The following is a 24,028-nucleotide window of genomic DNA, read 5'->3' on the forward strand; positions in this document are numbered from 1 at the left end:
TTGTTTTTTGTTTTTTTTGCAGAGCTCTAAAACAAATTTTAGATTTATTGTTTTAATTAATAAATAAATAAACATATAAACAGCTAAGTGAATGTTGGACTGAATTAATTTCTGATTTTGCCAATTTAGCTTCCTGATTATTTTATTAGTATTTTTTAATCGTCTTATTTGTTATGTTATTTCATTGCATGTAATTTTATTTGTATTTTTATTATTTTAGTACTTGTATTCTTACATTTTTTATAACTGTATTTTTATTGATCGTGTAGTTTCCTGTGTTGTGTTGAAAACTTATCGCGTTTTACTTGAAAAACTGCAACAAGGGGACACATTAGCTGTAAGAAAGCGTAGGCTGTAAAAGTCTCAGTGAAAACAGGAAAGGTTATGCGAAAGAAAGCGGGGATCCGAAAATGACCAGCAGAGAGCGCTATTGTGCAGAAAAAAAAACACTCCGAGCTCCACACAGAGCCGCTCCTACACACATGCAGCATTACATAATCACAGTGCAGCAAACAACACGAAGAAAATCCCTTGTTTTTCTGCGCGCGCTGCTTACAGCCACGCTGCAGTGCAATCCACACGTTTTATACTACAATGGTAAACTCAGAAATACCTTAGCCATTGAAAAGGTGGTCTCTGGACCACGGTGGCTGTCAATAGTTCTCATTTTCCACACATCTAATCAACAGTGTCACGTGACAAGATAAAACATAATCAAACAGACTGAATGTGGACTAGGGGACATTTGTCAATCAATTTATTTGTTTTTATGTAATATAATGTGTTTGTTTACGTCGATGTGACCTAAATTAATACGTAAATTAAATGAGAGAAAATAAGGACATAGACGCATGAAGGGAGCTGAGAATAACAGCAGTAACAGACCTGCACTGCCCTTTCTGCACTGAGTCATCGGTACAGGACTTTTCTGCTCTACCCCTTTAAGGAAGGCAGCGACCTCTCACCCTGATAAACCGAGATAGTTCTCTCTCTCTCTGTGTGTGTGTGTGTGTGTGTGTGTGTGTGTGTGTGTGTGTGTACCCGCCCTGTTCACTTCCACCTCCTCCTCCTCCCATCGTCCACAGCGCATTCAAGAGCTTCACCTGTGCTCTATCTCTCTCTCTCGCGAGCTCCGGTCCAGCTGTGGGGGAATACTCTGGTGAAGTCGGACCGTTCAGACTAAAGGCGGACAGCATTTCTGAGTGATCGCTGCTTCCTGAACCACAGAGTCTGCACATTACGAGAAAAATGGCAGATCCGATGACACAGTCTTCTCAGATATCGTCGTCGCAAGGACTAAACGATGGACACTCTGCAGCGTCCAAAGACTCAAAGTTCTCCGGTAAGAAAAGTAAAGTTAATGAGGTAAACTGGACCGAAGTGCAGGTTTGGGCACCGAGCCTAAAACCGTTAAAACCGTTGAGCTCGATTGTTTTTTTCCATCCAGCGAAACTGAGCCAGCGAGAACAACATGACGGCCGAGTGTGTCATCGCGTTTATCGACCCCTGTAGTCTGCAGTTTGATTTAAGAGAAAATGACTCATGTTATATTCCGGTATCATCGATTTTTACCTCAACACCGCCTCGTTTGGGGTAAAATAAGGTTTAATTTTCCACAACTTGGCTAACAGTAAAGCCATGAAGCGCCGTGCTCCTGCGTAGTGGAGCATTAGCCTATTTAGCCTTCAGTCGCTCGCTTAGCAAGACCCACTAAACGACTCTCTGAAGGTTGACGTCCTCCATAGCTGTGACCTAACTTTTAATTTTAGGAGCAGGCCACAGAGAGCTGTGGAGACACGTTTTCTGTACCCCGCTGGGGGCGTGAGGAGGGTGGAAATGGCCGTGCTGCGGCTCCGCTCTGATCTGCACTGCAGTGCTGAAGCACCACAACTGAGCAGCTCTTAAAGGCGCTGGGTGTGTTTATTTTTTGGTTTGTTTTTGTTGGCCTATCGTTGTCCAAATGGCAAACAGACATTACGCATTAACTTAACACACCACAGTGCCCAAACTTTATCTCTTTATTGACGCCTTCCTTTCGCAAAATTGTTATTCGCGTTGTTTAATATCTCTTAGTACATGGGCTTTTGTTAGGCTGAGCATCGACTACTGAGGGGAGGCTTCAGTTCAGCGCCACGGTTTAATTCTCCGTTATATACTTAGAGAGAACTTGTGGCCTCCTTTTTGAAGGAGCTCTGGAAGAATGTAGAGATTCAAAGATGAATTCCACTGATTTTTCAAAATGTATGCAAAATTATTCAGTCGTTGAGATGTAAACAGTGTCGTTCCGAGGGGGTTTATGTAAAATGGTGTGTTGTTGAGAAACCTAACTACGTAGCTGGTTACCCACTTTGGTTTATTTACAATGGTGGTGAACGGAACCAGGGGTCGTGATGTTTAACACGCATTTTATTTTCATTTTATTTTCTTTACAGCATGACGTGAACCTACACATCTGAGTTTATATATGTAATGATGTTAATGCTAAAACAGTACAAAGTTTCCTTTGGGGCACTATTTTGTCTCACAATACCTCGAATGTACAGCTCTATAAATAGAGAGAAAATGTTTTAGGCTAAAATTTTAACTCAAAACTAGTGTAAAACAATGTCTCTGGCGTCACGCAGCGTATTTCATGCAGTGCTTTCTTTGGGGTAGCTTTCCGTGAGGCATTAAATGCTTCAGACAGCTGGTTCCTATCACCACCACTGTGAACAGTTGTGACTTTCCTGGTAACTGATAATTCTGGTAAGTTTCTCTAGCTTTTCTAGCAGTTTCTCCCCTTAAACGTTGGACATGCTTAAACGTTGGGTTTTCTTAAATCTTTGTGTTTGCTGTATTTGAAAAGCTCTGTGTAATAGATTGCACCCCTCTCCCGTTTGATTGAACACCCAGAAAGGCTAATTCTTTTGTTTTCTGGTCATGACAGTTCTCGGGTTTCATAATCAAATAAAGATGTTGCTGAAGCTGATTTACCGTATGAGCAGTCAAGCAGGAGACACTGGACCAGATAGTCAAGTCATGCTGGGCTGACCCTTCCTTACCATCCCTTTAAGATGCAAAACCCTTAGGGGAAGGTGCACCAGCACAGCAGAATCTGAGCTGCGTAGTAATAAGTGTTTCTTCAGGTGTTTTGTCTCACAGTTCGATTTTGTCCAATATGTTAACGATCATTCCATTTTCCAACAGTTTTCTTTGTTTTAATTTGATCATGAATTGTCATATTAACTCCAACTTGATGACTTTATAAGGTAACGGATGCCTGAATGTGTTTTGCCTTCGTTTTTCACATTGGAGCTAAAAAGGCACCTACAGCTCATGAAGATTTCCTGTGAAGAGGTGAAGAAAGTTTTCAATACAAAGCCAACAGAACACGCCCATAAATCATGCTCTAATGAAGCTCTACTATTTTCTAATTGTAATCACTAAAATCGGTATCTGAGGCAGCGCTGGAGCCTGGAGAGATCTGGGTTTCATTATCTGGTCCTCAGGGATGGCGCTGAAGTTGTTGGCGTGACACAGATGCCACACATAGCTTTCTGTGGGTGCCCACAGCTGATGCCAAACCAGCCATTTCTCATGCTTGGTCTGACCTGGGGTCACTACTCTGCAGCTTCTGTAACATGAGTCTCCTCGCCACGTTTAACCTGTATCCCTTTAAGACATGGTGTGTTGGATACGTGCAACTGGCTCCAGAGTATTTCATTTCATCAGGAAGTATTTGTACCCTTGTGCATGTCATCAGATAACCATTTTGCACACTTTGAAGGTGAAAGACTTAAGACAAGTGTTACCTTTCACTGTAATATTTTATATATAGGCCTATAGAGAGCTAGCATACTTGGAGCACTTGGCAAGATAGAAAGAAGTACTAAAACTACCCAAATCAATGGCTGTGTAGGTACTGCTATTTAGACATGCTGTTGGCCATCTCACTTGACATGAAGCTGGTTTGATACTATTGTGTTTTGGTGGCGCTAATAATGTGTCCAGTGAAAGGGGACTGGATTTCATCAAAGACAGTTGACAGCTGAATGGCTTGGAATACATCCAGAAATATTGGCACCCTCGCAAAGCTGAGCAAAAACAAAGCTATGAGAAAATATATTTGTTCGTCAGCTTAATCTTACACTGAAAATGTAAGAAATATCTAACTTTCCTTTAAGGTAATTTATTAAAAGAAGAAAACTCACATTCCCCTAGTCATAACCAACCATAAACAAAGACTAATTATTCCCATAGATATGTGTTTTTGTTGTTATTGTTGTTATTGCTGTTTCTATAAAAGTGTGAAGCTCCTCAAAGGTCAGGACTGTACTTACTTACTCATGCACTTGCTCACTCACTCACCCATCCATGGCTGAAGTTTCTCCACAAGGCATCAGAATTCACAAATAAAAGACTACAAGATATTTTTGCCCTTCATAAATCAGGCTGTAGCTATAAAAATAGCTTAAAACCTGAAAATATCTACTTTCACTATTAGGGTTAAGAGATTTTAGACAAGCTGAGCTGTGATGAAACTGTGGAAGAGAATGCAAGTGTATTTCATTCCCATGTACAATGAGGAGGTTCCGGAGGTAAATCTTTTTCCAAGGATCACTTCAATTGAGTGATTCCTGGAGTTGGGCATTTTCATCCTGAGATCACCATGTGCCCAAAACTACCTGCAAACCAGTAAGCTTTTTGGAAGGCTTATCAGAAAAGCAAAACATAAATGTGAGATATTACAGTTAAGATACAGGATCTTTAATTGGAACTAGATTCTCTAATCAGACCAGAGCTTTTTGGCAATAAACACCAGAAGTGGCTTTGATAAAACATTCAAGGTAATGCAGAAAAGGAACTTATTCCCTTTGTGAAATATGGTGATGACCCTCCTCTGAAGGGCATCTTTGAGTCTAGTTAGGATGCATGGCATCATTGATCCACTCAAATAGGAAAAAGGGAGGCCATGAATAATGTGTAGCTGGATATTCCAAACGAGACAGTGGTGTAATGACACAAATGATGACTCGCTGACCACAGAGTCAAGCTTTTTCAAACTGGGCCCTGTACCTGCGGCACGAGTTGTAGAGGAGAGTCCTCTGAAACATGAAGATTGGAGCTTTAACTCCAGTTAGTTTGTGTGAGATTGGAGAATAGGCTTTATGTGGTTCCTTAGGTGTGTGCAAGTGAAACTGGAAGGTGGAAGGGTGGTCCAAGGTGTGTCTTGTAGTGAAAGGATCTTGAGCATCAAGTTCAGGGTGAGGCAAGAATGCTGTGTGGCAGGTATGCTTTCCTAAACTCCAGTCAGCTCAGCTTACCCTGGTTGGGGCGCGAGTGAACAAGTATGGCTCTGTGGCAATGATTCTGATTCACAACAAGTACAGCTCACCCCAGTTGATAGTGCTGCATTACTTGATTAACCTGCTCTCCTCAGAACTTTACCCACAGCTCTGTACAGCTGGCACGCCTTGTTCTGTTTGAGGTTGTCAAGACAAAGAAAATTGTGTGGCCTGGTGCTTTTTCAGTTTGATGTTGGGCTAAACTGTGAAACGGAGGCTCACTGTTAAAGCTTATGTTTCTGACGTGTGGTTCGAAAATGGATTCCCTAAATGGCTTACATAACTCCTGCCCATGATGCACTGTGTGGGTGCTTGTTGGGGTCAGACACTGGAAACTATGGGAGGAATTATTTGAAGAGTACATGGGGAATTCATCCACAATGGATAATAATAATGTGTGGAGAGGTCTTGTAGAATGTTATCTAGGAAGGCTGAAACAGGATGGCTGTGTTTTTTAACTAGATTTGCTGAACTAATATGAAGTGTATTCACTGAACCTCTGCTAGATACTGACCTTGTAGTTGCAGTAATTTGGCTTAAATTAAGTTTCATGCTCCTTCCTATTGATGAGGTAAAGATATCTAAAAAAGCATTGGTTGCTTAAATGCCAACACGAGACAGGTAAGAGGTTTTCTCATTGGACGCTGCATTGATATCGTCCATTTTCAATTTGTAGAGTATAAGGATATTAAGATTATTTACTTCTCATTCTTCTGTCCTTTTTATTTTTTCAGATTCCTTTTTTTCCTCTTCGCCTGTATCTCTCATTCAGTCTCCTCAAGGCAAGTGTATAGTTCTCTTATGCTGCTCGCCTGCTTTTCTACCCTTTTTATCTCTCTCCTCTTTATCTTCTCCTTCTGTCACATCTCTTCTACTTAGTATGCCATCTCTTGCTCTGCTGCTTCTATGATCCTCTCAATCCCTCTCTCTAGTGCCCCTCTCCTCCTTATACTAGGTTAGGTACTCAAATAGTAACTGTTTTGGATAGGCAGAGAGCTCCACCTCTTACGATAGTAAAAAGAAGCGGAGGACAAGAATGTCACAGAAGAAACCACACATCCTTTCATGTAAGCTGGAACAAATTTCAGCCTCAGCCAATATATGTCTTGACTCCAGTTGTCCATTTACTTGTCTTGCGAGTCTGACAGCGTCCTCTCCTTCTCTCAGTATGCTCATAGTTTTGCACCAAATGGTATACGAACATGGATATTCAGTTTCACCCCGCACGCCACCTTTCCACATGCTACAGCCCAGACCCCGCCTCGTTGACAACCCCAGAGGTCCTGTAATATGATTCTCCCAGTTTCTAATGGTGCTCCCTAATAGACATGCATGCTGGAATCCCAACAGGTCAGCCAGGTCCCACCTGTTTTCAGTACCATTTGATGATTGGAATCCTCCACCGCTGCTTGGCCACACCTTTTGCAATCACATGACATGCCCAACAAAAAATTGAGATAACTGCCTTAACCTCCATGTCATAGCTGCTCTTTCAAAGCCATCACCCTTAAGCCTCCAGCATAACTTGTTAAAGGTTGCATATGGGAAACTTGAAAAAGGAGTTCTTTCACCACTTGTTGAAGGTTGTATTTTACATAGCAATGTCATGTATTATGATCGAACATCAGAACCATTCAATCTAATCTACTCATATCTATCTTGATTCACAAATGGAAAAGCAAGGTCATCCTCAATCTGTCCGAGCTGCAAGCATTATTTAGGTCAGCGTTACTGTGGGTCCACGATAATCCCAAGATTGCCACCTTATTTTAAGATAGCAGTGAAGTTCAAGTTCACTTTGTGTGAGAGCAGAATCCTAAAAATGGATCAAGTTCGTATCCCCAAGGAATCCTGTCCTTGATGTCCCTCCTCCTCCACCGCTGGCTGTGTTTGGAGGCGCCTCCCCCCAGTTTTCACTTAGTACTGCAGGTAGAGTGACACTGGGGAGGGATCGACCATGAGGATGCCTGCTCTGGGATATTACCCCCATGGCTATGGCTGCCGGCTCTTCACTTCTGCTTGCGCCTTAAGACATTTTGCATGCAATCTCTTACCACAGAGTAAGGGAATTCTCAATATTTTTTGTTTTAATGACTGTCATTTTTTTTGTTTGTTTGTATTTGTCTCCTGTCTTCCCTGCCATTTAAGAATAGTTACATAATCATTTCAGCAATTGTGTTTTAAGAAAGTCAGCAAAGGTAAAACACTTAGCAAGTTTATGTAAGAGGGGTCTTATGTCACTGTCTTGTAATAAAAATGCTGCATCTGCTAGGGCAAGGCTTGATTAAAACATTAATTAAACTTGCAGAGAATTTTTTCAGTAATTGTTTTGCTGTTGCAAGCCTGCTGGATTTTTCAGTGTGGTTGCCAATTAAAGTGATCTATTTTTCATTTCTTGCATGGTAACATTTATAGGTGGTTAGAGATGCTGGAATATTCATGGGAGTCTGATTCCAGAGTCATTGCTCTCTGAGGTCTGTTTGACCCGTCTCATCAAAGCAGAATAGTCTTCAGGGGAAAGGCGATCTTAGTGTTGAATGTAAAGTGTTTTCTATTGCCTATAACAGTGATTTTCAAACCAGCCCCCTGGGCCCCCCATACAGCCCACATTTTTCCTCCAGTCCTATATGTTGCAAGTTGGGAGGAAGCAAAATTGTGGATTGTCTGGATGGCCCTGAGTACTGAGCTGCTTTGTGACAACACCTGTTGTAAAAAGCGCTATATAAATAAACTTTGACTTTGAGTTGGGAGCCACTACCTGTATAGTAGATTATTGTTTTCTTATGAAGCAGTTGTTGATCTGCTATGATGGTCCTGTTTCTTCAGAGTTGGTAGCACCTAGATAGTCTGCAGATACCTATTGCTGCAGTGGCCATGTGGGCTTTACATGAGCCTATGACAGTTTGGTACATCTCAAACAGCAGTTTTCATGGAGAACTTACGTTTTTGCTTGTTCCTTTGTACTGTTTTATACTTTTTGTTTACTTTTTGATTTACCCACAGGCAGAAGCCGCAGGCAGTATGCTCTCGTGCTGCTTCCAACATCATAGTTGGCATTTCACTTTTCTTCAGGAAGTCTTTATCCTTGCTACATGATTTGGAAGCAGGCAAATTGCTCTGTGAAAATTCTGTACTATTTAATGTTTGTTTTGTTCTTTTAATGCAAGAAAATATGAAAGTTGCACAGATTTTAATTTGTAAGGTATAATTTTATTTTCATTAGTCATATTGTTGAAGATGCAGCATTAATGGAACACATACACTCAGTAATGATAGAGAAATAATAACTTGTGTCTATCATCATTTACCCTCACTTAGTAAAAGAAGCACTTTTCCCTTATGCATCATTTAGATTCCTCAAAGGTAATACCACATTGTCTGACTGGCATGTCATCCATTGATCGTTTGAACCATGCAATGCATGATTGCTTCAGCTGCAACAAATGGATGCTACCAAACATCCTAGGAATGTTGTTTAAAGTACTAGTGTAATTGCTGATTGCTAAAGTTTTCGGGGCCTGTTTTTGACTCTGAAATAATGTCTGTGGAAAGCTGCATTTCAAAGTATTTGAATGGATGAATTTAACTAGTTAGACTTTTTCGAGGTAAACCCTTCCCATTCACCAGAGCTGCAAGCATGGCCCTCCACTTTAGCATATCTATATTACTGTAGAGTGTGCCTTGATTTGTTTCCTCCCCATCTTCTTCCCCTTTTCCCTCCTTGTTTAATGGATGCAGACAAAAGGGTAGTACTGGGCTCTGACAAGCCTTCGGAGGGTGTGGCCACCTCACTTCGCTTTTCTTCCCAGCCAAGTTCATTTTCACCTGTGGGTTATGGAAATGAATCCTCAGGACCACCTGTAGATCGTAGTTTCCAAGAGAAAAGGGAGCGTTTTGAATCATCAGTTGGGTCCCAAAAGCAAGACTCGTCCCCCATAAAGGTCTCTCCTGTGTCCGAGCGAATCAAAGCATTGGAAGCTCTGGCTGCAAAGCAGAATGATTCTGATTGGAATGATGGAGGATTTCCTCATTTCCGAGAGCGCCACTATGAAAAGCCCCCTACAGAGATACATGGCATCTCTTCACGCTCATCATTTAAGAAAAGGGCCACATCCACTGAACAAGAATCTCCAGAATCACCTTTCGAAGTACTTGGTGATGCCAGACATGGGAGCGACTTTGAGGACACTGCAGACTGGATGAAAGCTCATTTGCCCCCAGCACCTGACTTTGGCACTGAAGAATCTGATTTTGATGAAGTGAAAGAGTCTGCTGTAGTGCAGGAGAGTCCATCAACAGAAACAAAGGGCAAAGATACCGATGCGCCAGAAGTTCCTGCATCTTTTGTAGGTGTTCCGGATGAATTTATGGACACTCCTATTGAAGTGGCAGAACAAGTGGTCGATGATAATAAACAGTCTAAGCAAGACAGTGTAGAGGAGGAGTCTGAATTTGATCTTAGATTTTTACCCACTGCCTATATGTGGGACAAACAAGAGAAGTCTGACATGGACACACAAGGCCCATCAAGCATCCCTGAAACTCAAGACTCTGAGATACCTGTATCTTCTGCACCACCTGATGGGTTTGAATCTTCTTCTGTTCCTTCTCCACCTCCTGCTGCCCAGATGGACTCGGGTACAAAGCAGCAGTCTCAGGGTGGTGGCTCTGAGCCTGCAGAAATCCTTGAAGTTGACAGCTCTGGTGAATCTGATGATACAGTGATTGAGGATGCAAGTGGTGGCCGTCCACATGCAGGCCCCGATGCTCCGGAATCTGTACCTTGCATAGATAAGGTTACCCTGCCAGACGACAAAGAGAAACAGGGCATTCTGGTGCCCATCATTAATGTCATTGAGACAGAGGAACAGAATATCAGCGATGATGAAATGGTGCAGGAGGAGGAAGAGGATGATGAGAGATATCAGGTAATTCAAGAGCCTACTACACAGGCTCCAATATCATCTGATGAGCATTCAGAGGTTTCAAAATCTGAAGAGGTTTCCCTGAACAAAGAAGATATTTTCTCACCAACAGAGGTTACGGAATCTGATGCAGATTATTCTCCAAAGCACAAAATCAAAGATGATGTTAGTGAAGACATTTTCAACCAGACTTGTGTTGATTCAAAGGGTTCCACTTTGGAGGAGTCTTGTGAGCAGTCGCCTGTATTGCAGAATGTAGATGAACCTCAGAAAGAGTCTTACGTTAACATTGTTAAACCAGACAAAACTGCAGAAATAACACCAGACCTGCCCCATAATTATGAGGATCTCTCAAATGAGATTGAATCCAGCGATATAGATACATACTTGGATCATTACACTAGTCAAGAATTAGCTTTGAAAGATCAGCTGAATTCAGGTGTTTTATGTGAGAATGATGGGGAATCTAATGACTTGCAAAAATCCAACTCTCTTGAACGTAGTCAGAATGACACGATGTTTGCTCAGCAGTCAGTTGAGGAAACTATTGCTGATGAAATTGATGAGCAGCTTAATATGAGCAAACAAAATATTGATTCAGTTCCTGAGCCTTTGCCGGTTGGCATCACGGATGTCTATAATGAGCCTCTGCTCCCTCAGAATGAAGTGCCAAGTCATGAACTAGAGGATCAGTGTGTAGATCTAGAGGACCGGAAGACAGTAACTGCACCAGGAAGTTTTTCACTGGTGGAGGAGAAGGATTACATCAGTCAGACCACTGCAAGACCGCCCTATGTTCAGGAGAACACTCCTGCTCCATTCCCCTCTTTCCATCATGATCCATCAGACAAAATCAGTGAGGTGATTTCTGATTTTGTGGCCAGTGATCTGAATGAGGGATTAGTGACATCTACCTCTGAACATGATGATCTAGTCCAGCATGATGTTCCAGACATACAGATGTCACCGGAAAGTACAAGCGAACCTGAGAGCATTGAACCAGAATGCTCTGTGATAACAGCATCAGACAGCTTTGTGGAGTTCATGAGAGAGTGCTTGAAGTCACAGCAGGATGAGCAGCCTGAGAGCCTTGGTCTAGGACATGTCGCCAAGGATCCTACGTCTGTTGCCCCTTCTCCACCCGCTATGGTTATGGATTTGGAGCAAGAGCGTCTTACTATCTGTGCTCTCAAAGAGCTTGGGAGCAGCCAAGAGCAAGAGGATGAAATAAGTGTTTCTAACAAAACAACCTCAGTCTCTTCAAAGGAGGGTTCACAACCTTCATCTAAATCTGAGTCGTCCGTCCCCTCAGTTTCCACACCTCAGCATCTTCTGAACGAGTATGAGCCTGAAACTTCATTAGCCAAAGAGGTAGAGGCAATCGACATGTGGGTGGCAGAAGCCTACCACCTCGCAGAGCATGTTTTGGCAGCAATACTAACCCACCTGTCAGGTAACTTGCCTTTCCTTCAGGCTATTAGCCTGCTAACCTTGCACGCAAAGAAAGTCCCAGCACTAGACTAACTGTCTTACCTTATATTCAGTTTGGTCTCCTGCAACACTAACACATTCAGTTGCATGTGTTTGAGAAATTGAAAACACTTTAGAAATGTCGTAGAACTTCTGGTTATCAAAGCTTTTGCAGTAGGAATAGAATACTTAGTACTCTATCACCAGTAAGTCCAAACAGCTTTTTGTTTACTTATCTTTAAAGTTAGCTTAGTTCTCATCATAGTCGTAAAGGGTCTTCTCTATCACAGAACGCTCTTGTAAGAGAGCACAACCATTCAGATATCTGGCTTGTTTGTTCTCCATGTCATAGATGTTCTTTTTTCAGAGTGGAGCTAGAGGAAATGTGTTGTTGTGTTCCATAGGACGCTGGCCATGCCCTGCAAATGGCACAAGTGTCCACATGGTATCAGTTTGCATAACCCTTGAAGCTTGGCAGTGAAGACTGTCTCGAGTGTTAGATTTCTGCAGCATGATGCAGCTTTTTCTGGCCCACTGCCTTTACAGCAGAGGGCAATGGAAATTAATTCAAGACGAACATGTCATTTTAGAGAAGTCCTATCAGTTTCTTCTTCTCTGCCTTTGTCATCTTTGAGCAGAGCTGGAGGGGATAAGGCTATGATCTGAAGTGACATGAGGAAATGATGCAGAATAATGAGTTTCATGTCATCCTAAACATAGCTCAAGTAATCCTAATTGTGTGCTGTAGTTAGCAGTGATTCTTGTGTTTAGTGTAGTTTTTGTATGACTTTATTCAGTGTGTTTATGACAACTGAATGAGTTTATATCCTGTAGGAGAGTTTGTCACACAACTGTGTAGTTGTTCTTGCTGATATGATCTAGAGTTTTGGTATACAGGATTTGAATGTAGATGCAGGAAGTCAATGACTCCTCCTTATGATTGCACTTTGTGCTTTTTGTACCAAGGCTGATCATGAAATGTAAAAATGTTGCTAGCCTTGATTTCTAGACAAAATTGAATTATCACAGAGGTGTGACTAGGCAGGATTTACAGCTGCCAGTTACCAACTGGCATTGTTGATGAACAGTGATGTATGAAGTGCGGACCTCAAGACTACTTGAATCAAGGCTAGGAATGTATTGCAAAGCCTAAACTAAGGACAAATTGTTGAATGATAAATGTTCAAAAAAAAAACAAAAAAACAAATTCATGACTACATGGTTAATACACCCCACAGTCTCCTCCAAGGGTTTTTATGTAAGCCACTAGTCAACTGAGGCCGCAGGGCTCAAATGGCTGAGGTTGTTTTTTGTTTCTTTGAGCCACTGATAATTGGAGTGCTGTAAAATCAAGATATTTAGAACACATAAAATATAGAAAATCAAATCTTTACCGCCGAGAAAGAAACTGTTAAACCTGAACATATGTGTACTATAACACCCCTATGAGCCTGTTTTGCTGAGGTTTGAAGTAAATTCCTTACTTACAGATATAAGTTTAATACAAGGAATGGGAATCTAGACAATGTTACTTGCCATTTTTTTGTCTTTGTAGATCATTTAGGGTTTTTTTTTTTAACCTTGTAAACACTGTCAGTCCCTGCACGGTTGATTTCCAAAATAAAACTTTCTACTGTTGAGAGTGTTTGTTTTGGTGGGTGTGAGTGCCAGCTTCTTCATCTTATTCGTGGTTAGTCTGGACACTGTCACAGCAGAACAGATCAAGTTGATTGTCAGGGTTTTTTTTGTTTTTTTTTCTTATCTTGTGAAGTCTATTTCTAATCTGCACCAAGTCTTTCGTTGTTGGCAAAAACTGTTGGGGGGGGGGGTGACCTGCTTTTTTGCTGTTTGTGTTTTTACAGACGAACACTGATTAACATCTATTAACATAGCAAGCATTTTTCAATTTTTTTTAAAAACCCCTCAGCCTAGTGATGTGTGTGTGCCTCTCAAATGATGCAAACACACGTGGCCATGCATTTGCACACGTACGTGTATTTATGTATATAAAAAAAAGGTGCCTGTGCCTTTAAGAGCTGAGCAGTGCTAGTGCTGAAAAGAGGCCACTGCGGCTCGGCTACCGCTGGGACATGCTGCTGTATCTGGGGCCGCTATGGCGAGAGATGGGGGGGGGTGATAATGAACGAGCACTCAGTCCAGGCTGCCTCCCTCTGGGCACTGGCAAAGCATGCTGGGAGGGACTCAGACCCCTGCAGTGAGCGAGCAGGAAACCCCATGCCTGCGTTCATCGTTAACCCCCTAAAGCATCTGAAATGGAGAGGTGAAAACAATGGTGTGCTTTCTGAGGCTCTGAATCGTTGGCCTTGCACCACTGTGCTGCGGTTATGTCATGATGAGTCTTTTCGTCAACATTTTCCCCACTACGTAGCTTGTTTATACTGAAATGTTTATCCACAGTGAAATGGGGATGTTCACAGTTTGCCTGTTACTTTGCCTTTGACTGCAGGGAGGTACCCTGCTTTAACATAACTATTGCTATAATGAAAGATATGGTAACTGCTGCAGACAAGCTGAAGTCGGCTCCACTTTTAGGTGTAGGGGTGGGCAGTATGCCAGTATTTATCGTTATCATGTCACAAAACACTTTTCTGAGCATATTGTGGATATTGTCAGTACTTAAAAACTCTGAACAACTGCAGGTTTTATTATAAAGAGAGCATAATTAGTCATATTTATTTGCATTTAGTGCAGCACGGTATGCAAAACACTAATAAAAATAACCATACTTAGTTTTTTTATTAGGCAGTATTTGTTCTGTTTTTAGTCTGTTCCAACTTACTAAACTTCAGAAAAAAGAAATATTGCCATGTATATCATGTCTTGAAGTATTGCGATGATATATTTTTGCCATATCACCCGACCATACTTGAGTTCTTTGTTGTCATTTCTTGCGATGCCTGGGAGACAAATTAATTCTGATCCAGAAGAACCAGACGCACCCAATAATAAATAGTCTTTGCCTGATCATAAATAAGTAATTTGAGTACAATAAAATACTCCTGTAAGCATACCATGTGATGTAATCAGTGCCGGTGCACTGAATGCTGTAAATGTCTGAATAGGTTCTACTGGATTTTAAGTGCAGAGACGCTATCTGTGCCATTAATTTATAGGAAGAGACGGGGCAGAATAACACAATACAGTGGGTGTGCTTGCACAGTTTCCAATGCCCATCCCTCACATGCCAGTGGAGGAGATTTCTAGAACAGAAAGCAGGAAGGTAGCACTTCAGCCTTAAGAGCTGGTTTTAGCCAGCTTTTTCTGTGCTCTTGTGGGTTGCAACACTGAAATGAAAGTCTGAGGCACTGTGCAAGCTTGACTACTAGAGAGCATTGTAATCGTACATAAATGCCTGCTTCAGTATGTATGCTTCCCTGAGATGGCGAAGCGCACGTACCAAAGGCCCAAGGCGTTTCTCCACGTGGAGACTGCCGTTTACATAAGGCTTCTTTTAAAAGGTTTCTTTCATGCTGCAGTGGAGACTATTTAAGAACTCTGCTACGGAATTACATAACAGCTGTATAGAAAATGTCTCCTTTGTTTTCGACAGATTCATAAAGTTAAGACCAAGTAGCTCAATAATTCTGCCAACAAATAGTGCCATAATACTTAATTAGGGCAGTATTATTTTGGACAAGCATAAGCATGATAATTGAAAGTAAAACGAATATAGATCATTGTAGATACAATAAAATTTAATATCATATTTCACTTTCCCCCTTCTCACTTACACCATACACAAACTCACTACATATCACTCATGCACTAACATACATTCCATGCACACACATGCTCTCTCTCTTGCAGTATATGAGCTGGTGCACTGGCGCGACCCGAAGAAGACGGGTGTGGTTTTTGGCACCTCCTTGCTGCTGCTACTGTCTCTGGCAGCTTTCAGCGTGATCAGCGTCATCTCCTACCTGCTTCTGGCCCTGCTCTGCGTCACCATCACCTTCCGCATCTACAAATCTGTCATCCAGGCTGTGCAGAAATCCAGTGAGGGGCACCCCTTCAAGTAAGACAAAGCATTCTCTGAAGGGCTGTGGTCTTGAGATGCACTATGTGCCAGGTATAGAATGTGCGGAGAGTGTACACCTGGTTCAATGAGGGATTTTATCAGCAGAAAATGGATTGGGAGGATGAATATGAACAACAAATACATCATCAAATATTGGTTTGAAATATCAATCACATCATAACATCTGCCCATTCATTCTGCTGATACCAATATGATTCCATCCTTAGTATTGGAAAAGGGAAAAAGTGCCACCTCTACCTAAAGCAGTTCATGATTATAGGCCCATTACTATGGGTCACATTAAGAAGGATTTTATGTTGTGCAATGTTCAGACGGAGCTACACTCTGCAGAGAAGATTTGCTTGTGGTTTATGAATATATGTGTTCTATTAATACTGGCTATCTGCAACATTCTGCAGTATTTACTACTAAACATGGACATGCTTTTCTTATTAAGCATTTATGAGTATATGTTTTAAAACTCTTATATTTGCTAACTAATTATGTATGTAGGGAAGAGGAGGGGAATGATTGTGGGTGTGTCTGCCTCCATTAGTGTGTGGGGATGTATCTGCTGGGCTAATTGGGTTGACCCGTGCTTGTGGCAGGGCTCTGATGGAGAAGGATGTCAGCGTGCCTCCTGAGACGTTCCGCAAGCACGTGGATGTGTGTCTGACCTACATCAATCGCGCACTCAAGCAGATGAGCCGCCTTTTCTTGGTTGAGGACTTGGTGGATTCCCTCAAGGTTGGTCCATTATCTGTTATCTTAAACTTGGCATGACCTGACCCCTCATATGACTCTTCTGTGTGTGTTTGCTTGAGATGTTGAAACTGAGCAAATGATGGATCTGTTTCTCCCTCATTCATTGACTGCAGTCACACTTGCACACATGCACGGTTCTGTCATTTGTAACTAGGGTTGCAAGCGGTGGCGTAATTACCATTCACCGATAAAAGTGAAAATTTAATTATTAATCAGGCCGATATTCTAATTATAGCTGATTATTACAACCCATAATTTAGCTCCCTGTTTTTATCTTGTGGACATACTGATAGACATGTAGGCACTAGTCCTGGGCATTTACAAAATAAGAGTCCTTGGGAACGACTCATAATGCTACATACACTTATGATAATTGACTGGAAAAGAGTGTCTGCTAAATGATAGAAATATTTATATGAAATCATGTAAATGTCTCCAGAAATTAGTCTGATTTACATTTTGTCATAGCTATGTAAAACTAACCAACACTCTTCTTTTTACCTTTCTTATTGTTAGTGCACTTGTTTTAAATTGCCATAAAGCAAAAGCAAATGTTTTCGTTAACATCAGTTTCAGCCACATCAAATTTGTTTATCAGTGTTAGCCCAGGAATTCTATATCTGTGCATTATTGTTTGTAACACACACACATACACAAGTGAGATGTGTTGATAAGCCTTTCTCACGTGTAAGAGAGTGGGAGCTGATGGCATTCAGAGGAAACAGCCCACAGATTTTAGAGGTTGAGGACTGACCCAGAACATGCTGCCCTCCACAGACAACAGCGTGGTGCAAAGACTCTAACTGACCGGTTTTCATTATATTACACTTTTATGGGCATTAAAACTATTCAGCAGCAAATGATCACTAATTTCTAACCCTAAAACGCAAAGGACTTTCCGTGCTTCAGTTTTTAATGTCATAACTACATACTTACGTAATTTCATTACAAGTTACTTAATTATTTATAGCAGCTACTGAGTATAAATCTTAAGATTAGCAGGTCCATATTATGGACAATCAAATTTTTGTTACTTATTGCTGTTATATATGTACTGTCAACTCTCTAGTTCACATAGAAACAAAGTTGCAGAAACTGCCTGTTTTGAATTTATTATGGTTGTAGGTGAATTGTATCATTACTGCAGGTACTAGTAGTTTTTTGAGATTTGGGGAAAATATGTAAATACTATGCTTTTTTTTTTCTGGCTGTTAGGAAGCCAGTGTACCATTGCAGCCTATACACAAATCTGAATTTGAAAGGTGTGGCTGACATTTATTTTTTCCTGATTTCCCTGAGGGTTTCAGTCTGAACGGTTTGTTCCACATTTCAGCTCAGACTGAGCCGTCAGAACAGTCTTAAAGATACAGGAACGAAAGCAGCTTCTTAATTCTAAGGGATCAAGAGAGGTTGGGAAATGGTAATGTAAAAATATTATAAATGTTTTGGTACATAAAATCACACAAATTATCAACTTTCTTTGGGGGGGTTATAAAATATGAGAACAATGTGGAATATGACTTCTTTAATAACTAATTAAGCTAGAGCACAGAGAGTACAGAGACTTCTGCACTGTCACTTTATTAACGTTTTTGTGTACTGTCATTTAATTTCAGCTGGCAGTGGTCATGTGGTTGCTGACATACGTGGGTGCCGTGTTTAATGGCATCACCATCCTCATCCTTGGTAAGCTCTGACATGCTAAGTCTACTATGACCACAACACTCCTGATTTCTCTATGAAAGAACCACTGTCCTTACAGTTCACGTCCAAAAATAAGAAACAAATAATTGGTCTATATGTATGGTAATCTTCTAAGTAATGTTCAGTAAAGAAAGTCTGTTTTTTCCTCTTTTTCCAGCGGACATCCTTATCTTCAGTGTACCACTTTTGTATGAGAAGAACAAGGTGAGTCCGTGACACATTTTTAATCATGTTGATGCTTTTCATTAAATACACTATATAGGAGTTCTGCATTGTGTACGACCGCCGTATGTCAAACCACTGTCTACAACTGCATTAGGTTAGTGCAGATATTGTTGCCACAGTACTAGCAAACGTAACCTTTTCCATGTCAGCACTAATGAATCAGCATTCATTGTATTGGTATAGCTGTCGCTTTAACTTCTGTCTTCCAGAAAGTTTTGCTGTGGCCTCAAAACCATAACCCACTTTTTAGTGTCCCCATAGTGACCTGAAACGCAAGTCTGCAGCACTTTAAATGTGACTTTTCCCTCACTGAATTTTCCTCACTTTTATGAAATAAGAGTTTGACATAGTATATAAAATTGTTAAATTCAAAAAATGCCATTAACTTCACAGTCTATACGGTTCATATATGGAAACTAAGCTGCCAAAATAGTCTGTTTTGAATTCACTGTTTTTGTGATGTCACAAAAACCATTGCATTTACATACGTAGCAGTTTGCTCACATTATAAGGAGTGTTTCAGCTCGGACTGCTTTTTGAATGATGCACAATACAGGGTGGCCAATCGGAACAGAGCTTATTTATATATATCAGTCTTAGAGGCACAACGTTAGAGAGGTTAACACAGTAACATAAACAGCCTGTTTTATTATATAGGATAAAGAGAGGTTGGAAAATGGTTATGTAAAATTTATAACTGTTTCTGGTACACTAAACCACACAGATGTTGTAAGTGGATATCAAGGGGGAAAAAATGGAAATATAAAAAATTATAGGTAATCTGTGACCTTAACTATTTTGGTAGCTCATTAGCAAGACCATTAAAAGGTGTCATTGTATTTTCTCTGCAGACCCAGATAGATCACTACATTGAGATTGCACGCACTCAATTTAATACTACGATTGCCAAGTAAGTTCTTCCTTTTGTTTATGCAAGTATGTGTTAACAAATCAGAGTCTTTAACCAGAGGTGGGTAGTAACTATTCACATTTTACTCAGATAAAAATACTTTTTTGATGGATTTGTAAAAGTACAATTTTGGATGGATTTGTACTTTGCAAAGTATTTTCAATTCATTATTCTTTTACTTTTACACAAGTATGTTTTGTGTGAAAAGCAATCTAGTTTTATACTTGCGTTACCCAGTTACATTTCAGTCATTAACATGTAGTCACTGATTTTCTGTTTAATTTGATTCTGTTACTTTTGAACATCATCTGTACTGGTTTAACACTACTCACACCTCTGAATTTTAAGATTTTTCATTTTATTTTGGACCAAGTGTTCATCAACAAGAGACGAATAGAGCATAACAAACTTCAGTGGATGCTGGATGTACTAAAGTCCTATTCAGACAGAATTAGTTTTACAAGAGGAGGTGGGGTAATGTAAATTTTACCTGCATTTTTGCATTTTAGTCCCATCCGAATGGATGTCAGTCATTTTTACCAACTGTGTGCTTCAGCTTCAGTCGAGATTCTGGAGCCTTTTACCTTCTATAAACGAGCTGTAGAAATAACCTGGGGTTATATAAATCCTGTGCGACTAAACATGTCAGTAATTCCACAGTACTATATTCTGTGGAATCGGAGTTTCTTAAGTATAGAGGCACTCGAAGAAGTGTTTACTTGTGTGGCTAAAATCAAGCTGACCTCACATACAACTCGGAACATGTAAACATTACAGAAAAAAAAAGTTTAATTTAATGCAGTGATGCTAACTTGGCTCTGAATTCTCAAGCTAATGGTGCACTGTGTTCAATTAAGACAGCAAGGCAGATAAACGAAATAATGGCTAAATTAAATGTTTTAACTTTTTCTGCTGTTTAATGAACTAAAGGTTGTGCATAAATTGAGTAGCCACTCCCACCTCTATCATTTATGGAAAACTATTCCTGTCTGAATAGAGCAGTGCATATCTATATGTTACTCAGTACTTTTTGTGCTGGTCAGAGTTCCCACATTTCCTGGAAATTCTGTAACACTTGAAAACATGTAGACCAGTTTTCCAGTCACCTGTCACCTGTAAATAAGAAAAATGCCAAAATGCCCTGAAACTTTTAGTGAAGTATTAAAAAATTGTGAAGTTGGGCCATTAAGCCACGAAATTGTATATTTTAGTATATTTAAGCTGCTAATGCCCTGTTTGAGTGGCCATTCATACCTATTGTAGCTTGAAATGCTACAGTGTCACATGGGCACAGATTCGTGGATGCTGTGTTGGAATGGCTGGTAAATCAAGGCTACATTAACAGAGAGCAGCTTCTAATGCACTTCTAATATATTAGTAGAACTTGTGATCAAATGATGATTGAGGAGTGATTTGTGTTTGAGTCATTATGCATCACTCAGTCAGTTAGGGGTCTTTAGAGGTTGTATTGTTGACTTCATTTCTAAAAATGTCAGTTGTGTGTCATTTTCAAGATGACCTTTTGTGATTTTAATAACTGTTCTGTACGTAAGTCATGGAAATTGTCATGGATTTTTCCTAAAGTGGGGGATCCTACTGGTACTTTTATACTTCTCCTTAAGTTGTTTTGAGAAAGTTGCTTTTTATTGTAGTGATTATTTCACCAAATTAACAGTACATTTTACTTGAGTATAGGTTTAGGCTACTTTACCCACTTTTGTATGTTACTAAGCATTTTAATGTAACTTGGCAACTAGTAAAGCACCAATTAACTTAAATGACTGCCACCTAATGGGCATATATATATATATATATATATATATATATATATATATATATATATATATATATATATATATATAGTCCTGTTTTTAATTTTTATTTTCCTCCTCCATCAGGCTACAAGAGAAGCTCCCCGGAGCAGTGAAGCGCAGTAAAGCGGAATGATCCCTCTCTGATCCCTTCATGACCACCTCTGGAATCCCTCTATTTCTAGCCTCCACCCCTCCCTGCATCTTCTGTTTTCCTCCCTTCCTCCCCTTATCCTTCAGTTTAATCTCCAAATGCATCTCACCAACTATCTGCACTGAACCAGCTAGTCTCTAAAATCTCAGAAGCTTCTCAGTATTCGATGTTAACTCTGCAGCTTAACTATGAGCATTAGGGAAGATGCATGGGCCTCCAGAGGCTGGTGACTCAAACACAGGAAGTGATGTAATACTGCAACTGGATGCCTATTTATGGAGCCCATCTTTGGGCAGTGTGTGTGAACTAGACTGAATCTTTGGCCTGGTTTCAGAGTGTCCATAGGGGCTATGCTATTAATAAAACAAAAAATAAATGAATAAAATGTAGATGGGTTTTTAACTTCGAAGCAAATGTCTGTACTTATTAATATATTTCACAGGAAATAAATTGGAAGAAAAAAAAACAAATAGTGTGTTTAAGCCACCAGGCCTGCTCTGCTCTTGATTCTGGTATTTCATACCCTTTTTCCCCCTTCTCCACCCCTTCTCGCCATAGGACACTTGCTCATATATTATGAAACTGCAATGCACTGATTGTTACTAGTCTCACACATACACAGATTGATTATAATGGTGGGGACACTGCACCAGCCATGGTGATTTGGTCTAGTTCGCTGTCCTGTCTGTTGTGTTTTGTTTTGTTTTTTTGGCATTTTAATTTTTAATTGTGTATGTATATATTAGTAAGATTACAACAGGCTCTTTGCTGTGAAGAAGTAGTCAGCCTTGCTTTTTATATTTAAAAAAAAAAAAAACAAAAAACAAACATGCCTCTTATTTGTCTCTTGCGTTTGTCTGAGACTCCTGAGTTCACACGTAAACGAGCGTTATTCTGATTATTACTGTTCAGATTATGATTATTAGGTCACATGTAGGTGATAGCTGCTCTTGACACCCCAGTCTGGCATCTTAAGTAATTAGTAATATTCTTAAGCTTGAGTTATCTGTATAGAACCTTCAAAGCATTTGAATGGTGGAAAGGTTAAGGATGAAAATGTCGCTGTTTTGAAGAGACGGAACAAGATGTGTGGTCAGTGTTGAGGCTGGTGGGAAAACGTTTTCTCTTTTTGCTAATCTTGGATCAGCTGTAAGATTCTAAGCGACCTTCTTCATACATACATACACCTGAAAAGGCAAAACTGGTCCTAGATCAGAATCTGGAGAAACATTTCCAACGCTATGGGTGATTTCTTGTAATAAGTGTTCTAAATTGGTATATTGGAAGGTTTTTGGTTCCTAATTTAAGGATGCAAAGCATGTCATTGCAAAAGCTAGAGTGCTTTGCTAATTGTTTTCATCTGCATTTTGTTTCATGATAAAATGTGCAGACTATACAGTTATGTCTATTTGCATACACTGAAAGGGACTTAAATGTGAGGAATAAAAATGGATGCACGTAGCTTGCGCCTGGTCTGTATTTGGCACTGGATTCTACCTGTCCTTGCTCTAATAAGTATCTGGAAGCGTTAGCGTGTATAGGCTTCAGTATCAAATGTATACCTGTATTTATTGACATACAAATGGGTAAACTCAGTACCAGATTATAACAATAACTACTGCTAATGCTACTACACAGATGTCTATCAACTGCTGAATGTTTCATTGTAATGTCTATAGAGCATTCCAGCTAACGCATGCAATCTTGTGTGTTCACAATGGAACTCATTTTAACACAGTCCGAATTTGCCTCACATGGAGCGTTTCATGAAGGGTCACGTCCACTGAACGTGGACTTGATGGCCAAAACCGAAATGACAGGGATTTTTTGTGTTGCTCCGCCCCTTGAAGCTCAACTGTAGTCTTGAATCCTGGATGTTTAGGATTTAATTTTTACATTTGTTTTCTTCTATGCATGCACGCAACGGCACACTCAGACACGCTCACCAACATTTGAAAGTATCCTTCGTTTGTACCACTGTGTCCTTGTGTTGCTGAACTAACATGCGTTATGTTGACTTGTGGGTCTTTGGTGTGGTGGTGCTTGAAGAAATAGGATAAGCTCCAGCAGCTAGTTTGAACATTTATTCTATCTTTTTTTTCCAACACTAAGTTAAAGAAATATTACCTGTTTTTTTTGTTTTTCTTTAATAGATGCAAACCTTTTCTTCTTTCGTGTTTCGATTAAATACCTGCAGATTTTTAACTTCTGTAGTTTAACAGCATGTTGGCTGTCTCCTTTTTTTTCTCTTTTTTGGGGAGGGAGTTGCAGAAGTCATGTTTATCTTTTGGTTTTTGCTTTGGACTCTTGATAACTAGATGTAATAACTAATATCTATGTTCAGTTTGTTAGTTATGAATTAAGTTAATCTGGGAGCTTTGGGGGGGGAGAAAAAAAGTGGAGGGAGAGGAAAAATAAATTGTGGTCCCTGTAATGATGTCAAAGTGAAATTAATAAAAATGTTAAAAAGACGTGCTTTGCTTCTGTTTTCCCACTTAATCATCAGAAATGCCTGTATTTACTTGGGGTTTTTATTATTATCACAAGATTTTTATCAGCAAAAAAGCAGCCTGCCATGGCATTCAGTGTACCACCATTCAATGTACCAACTTTCCAATGCACTACTATGCAGCACACTTACCACTTAACCAATGCAGGTTAAGAATATTTAGGTATGAATAGGACTAATTAAGGACAGTCT

General features: G+C 40.1%; 1 protein-coding gene across 3 annotated transcripts; it reads left to right on the forward strand.

Annotated features, from left to right (window-relative positions):
* Positions 1-1,002: 1,002 nt before the first annotated feature.
* rtn3 (reticulon 3) lies at positions 1,003-23,798 on the forward strand. Of its 3 annotated transcripts, XM_036597733.1 has the most exons (9): positions 1,003-1,342; positions 6,059-6,106; positions 9,063-11,702; positions 15,548-15,755; positions 16,367-16,505; positions 18,140-18,209; positions 18,385-18,431; positions 19,304-19,362; positions 21,261-23,798. In XM_036597733.1, the coding sequence occupies exons 1-9, from the start codon at positions 1,249-1,251 to the stop codon at positions 21,307-21,309; spliced, it is 3,354 nt and encodes a 1,117-aa protein (XP_036453626.1). In that variant the 5' UTR covers positions 1,003-1,248; the 3' UTR covers positions 21,310-23,798. The 3 variants fall into 3 exon arrangements, with proteins under 3 accessions (XP_036453626.1, XP_036453624.1, XP_036453625.1); XM_036597731.1 differs by lacking the exon at positions 9,063-11,702 and having other exon boundaries at positions 1,016-1,342; XM_036597732.1 differs by lacking the exons at positions 6,059-6,106; positions 9,063-11,702 and having other exon boundaries at positions 1,018-1,342.
* Positions 23,799-24,028: the final 230 nt, after the last annotated feature.

This window comes from Colossoma macropomum, unplaced genomic scaffold (assembly GCF_904425465.1).
Source record: "Colossoma macropomum unplaced genomic scaffold, Colossoma_macropomum, whole genome shotgun sequence".
Taxonomy (NCBI): Eukaryota; Metazoa; Chordata; class Actinopteri; order Characiformes; family Serrasalmidae; genus Colossoma; species Colossoma macropomum.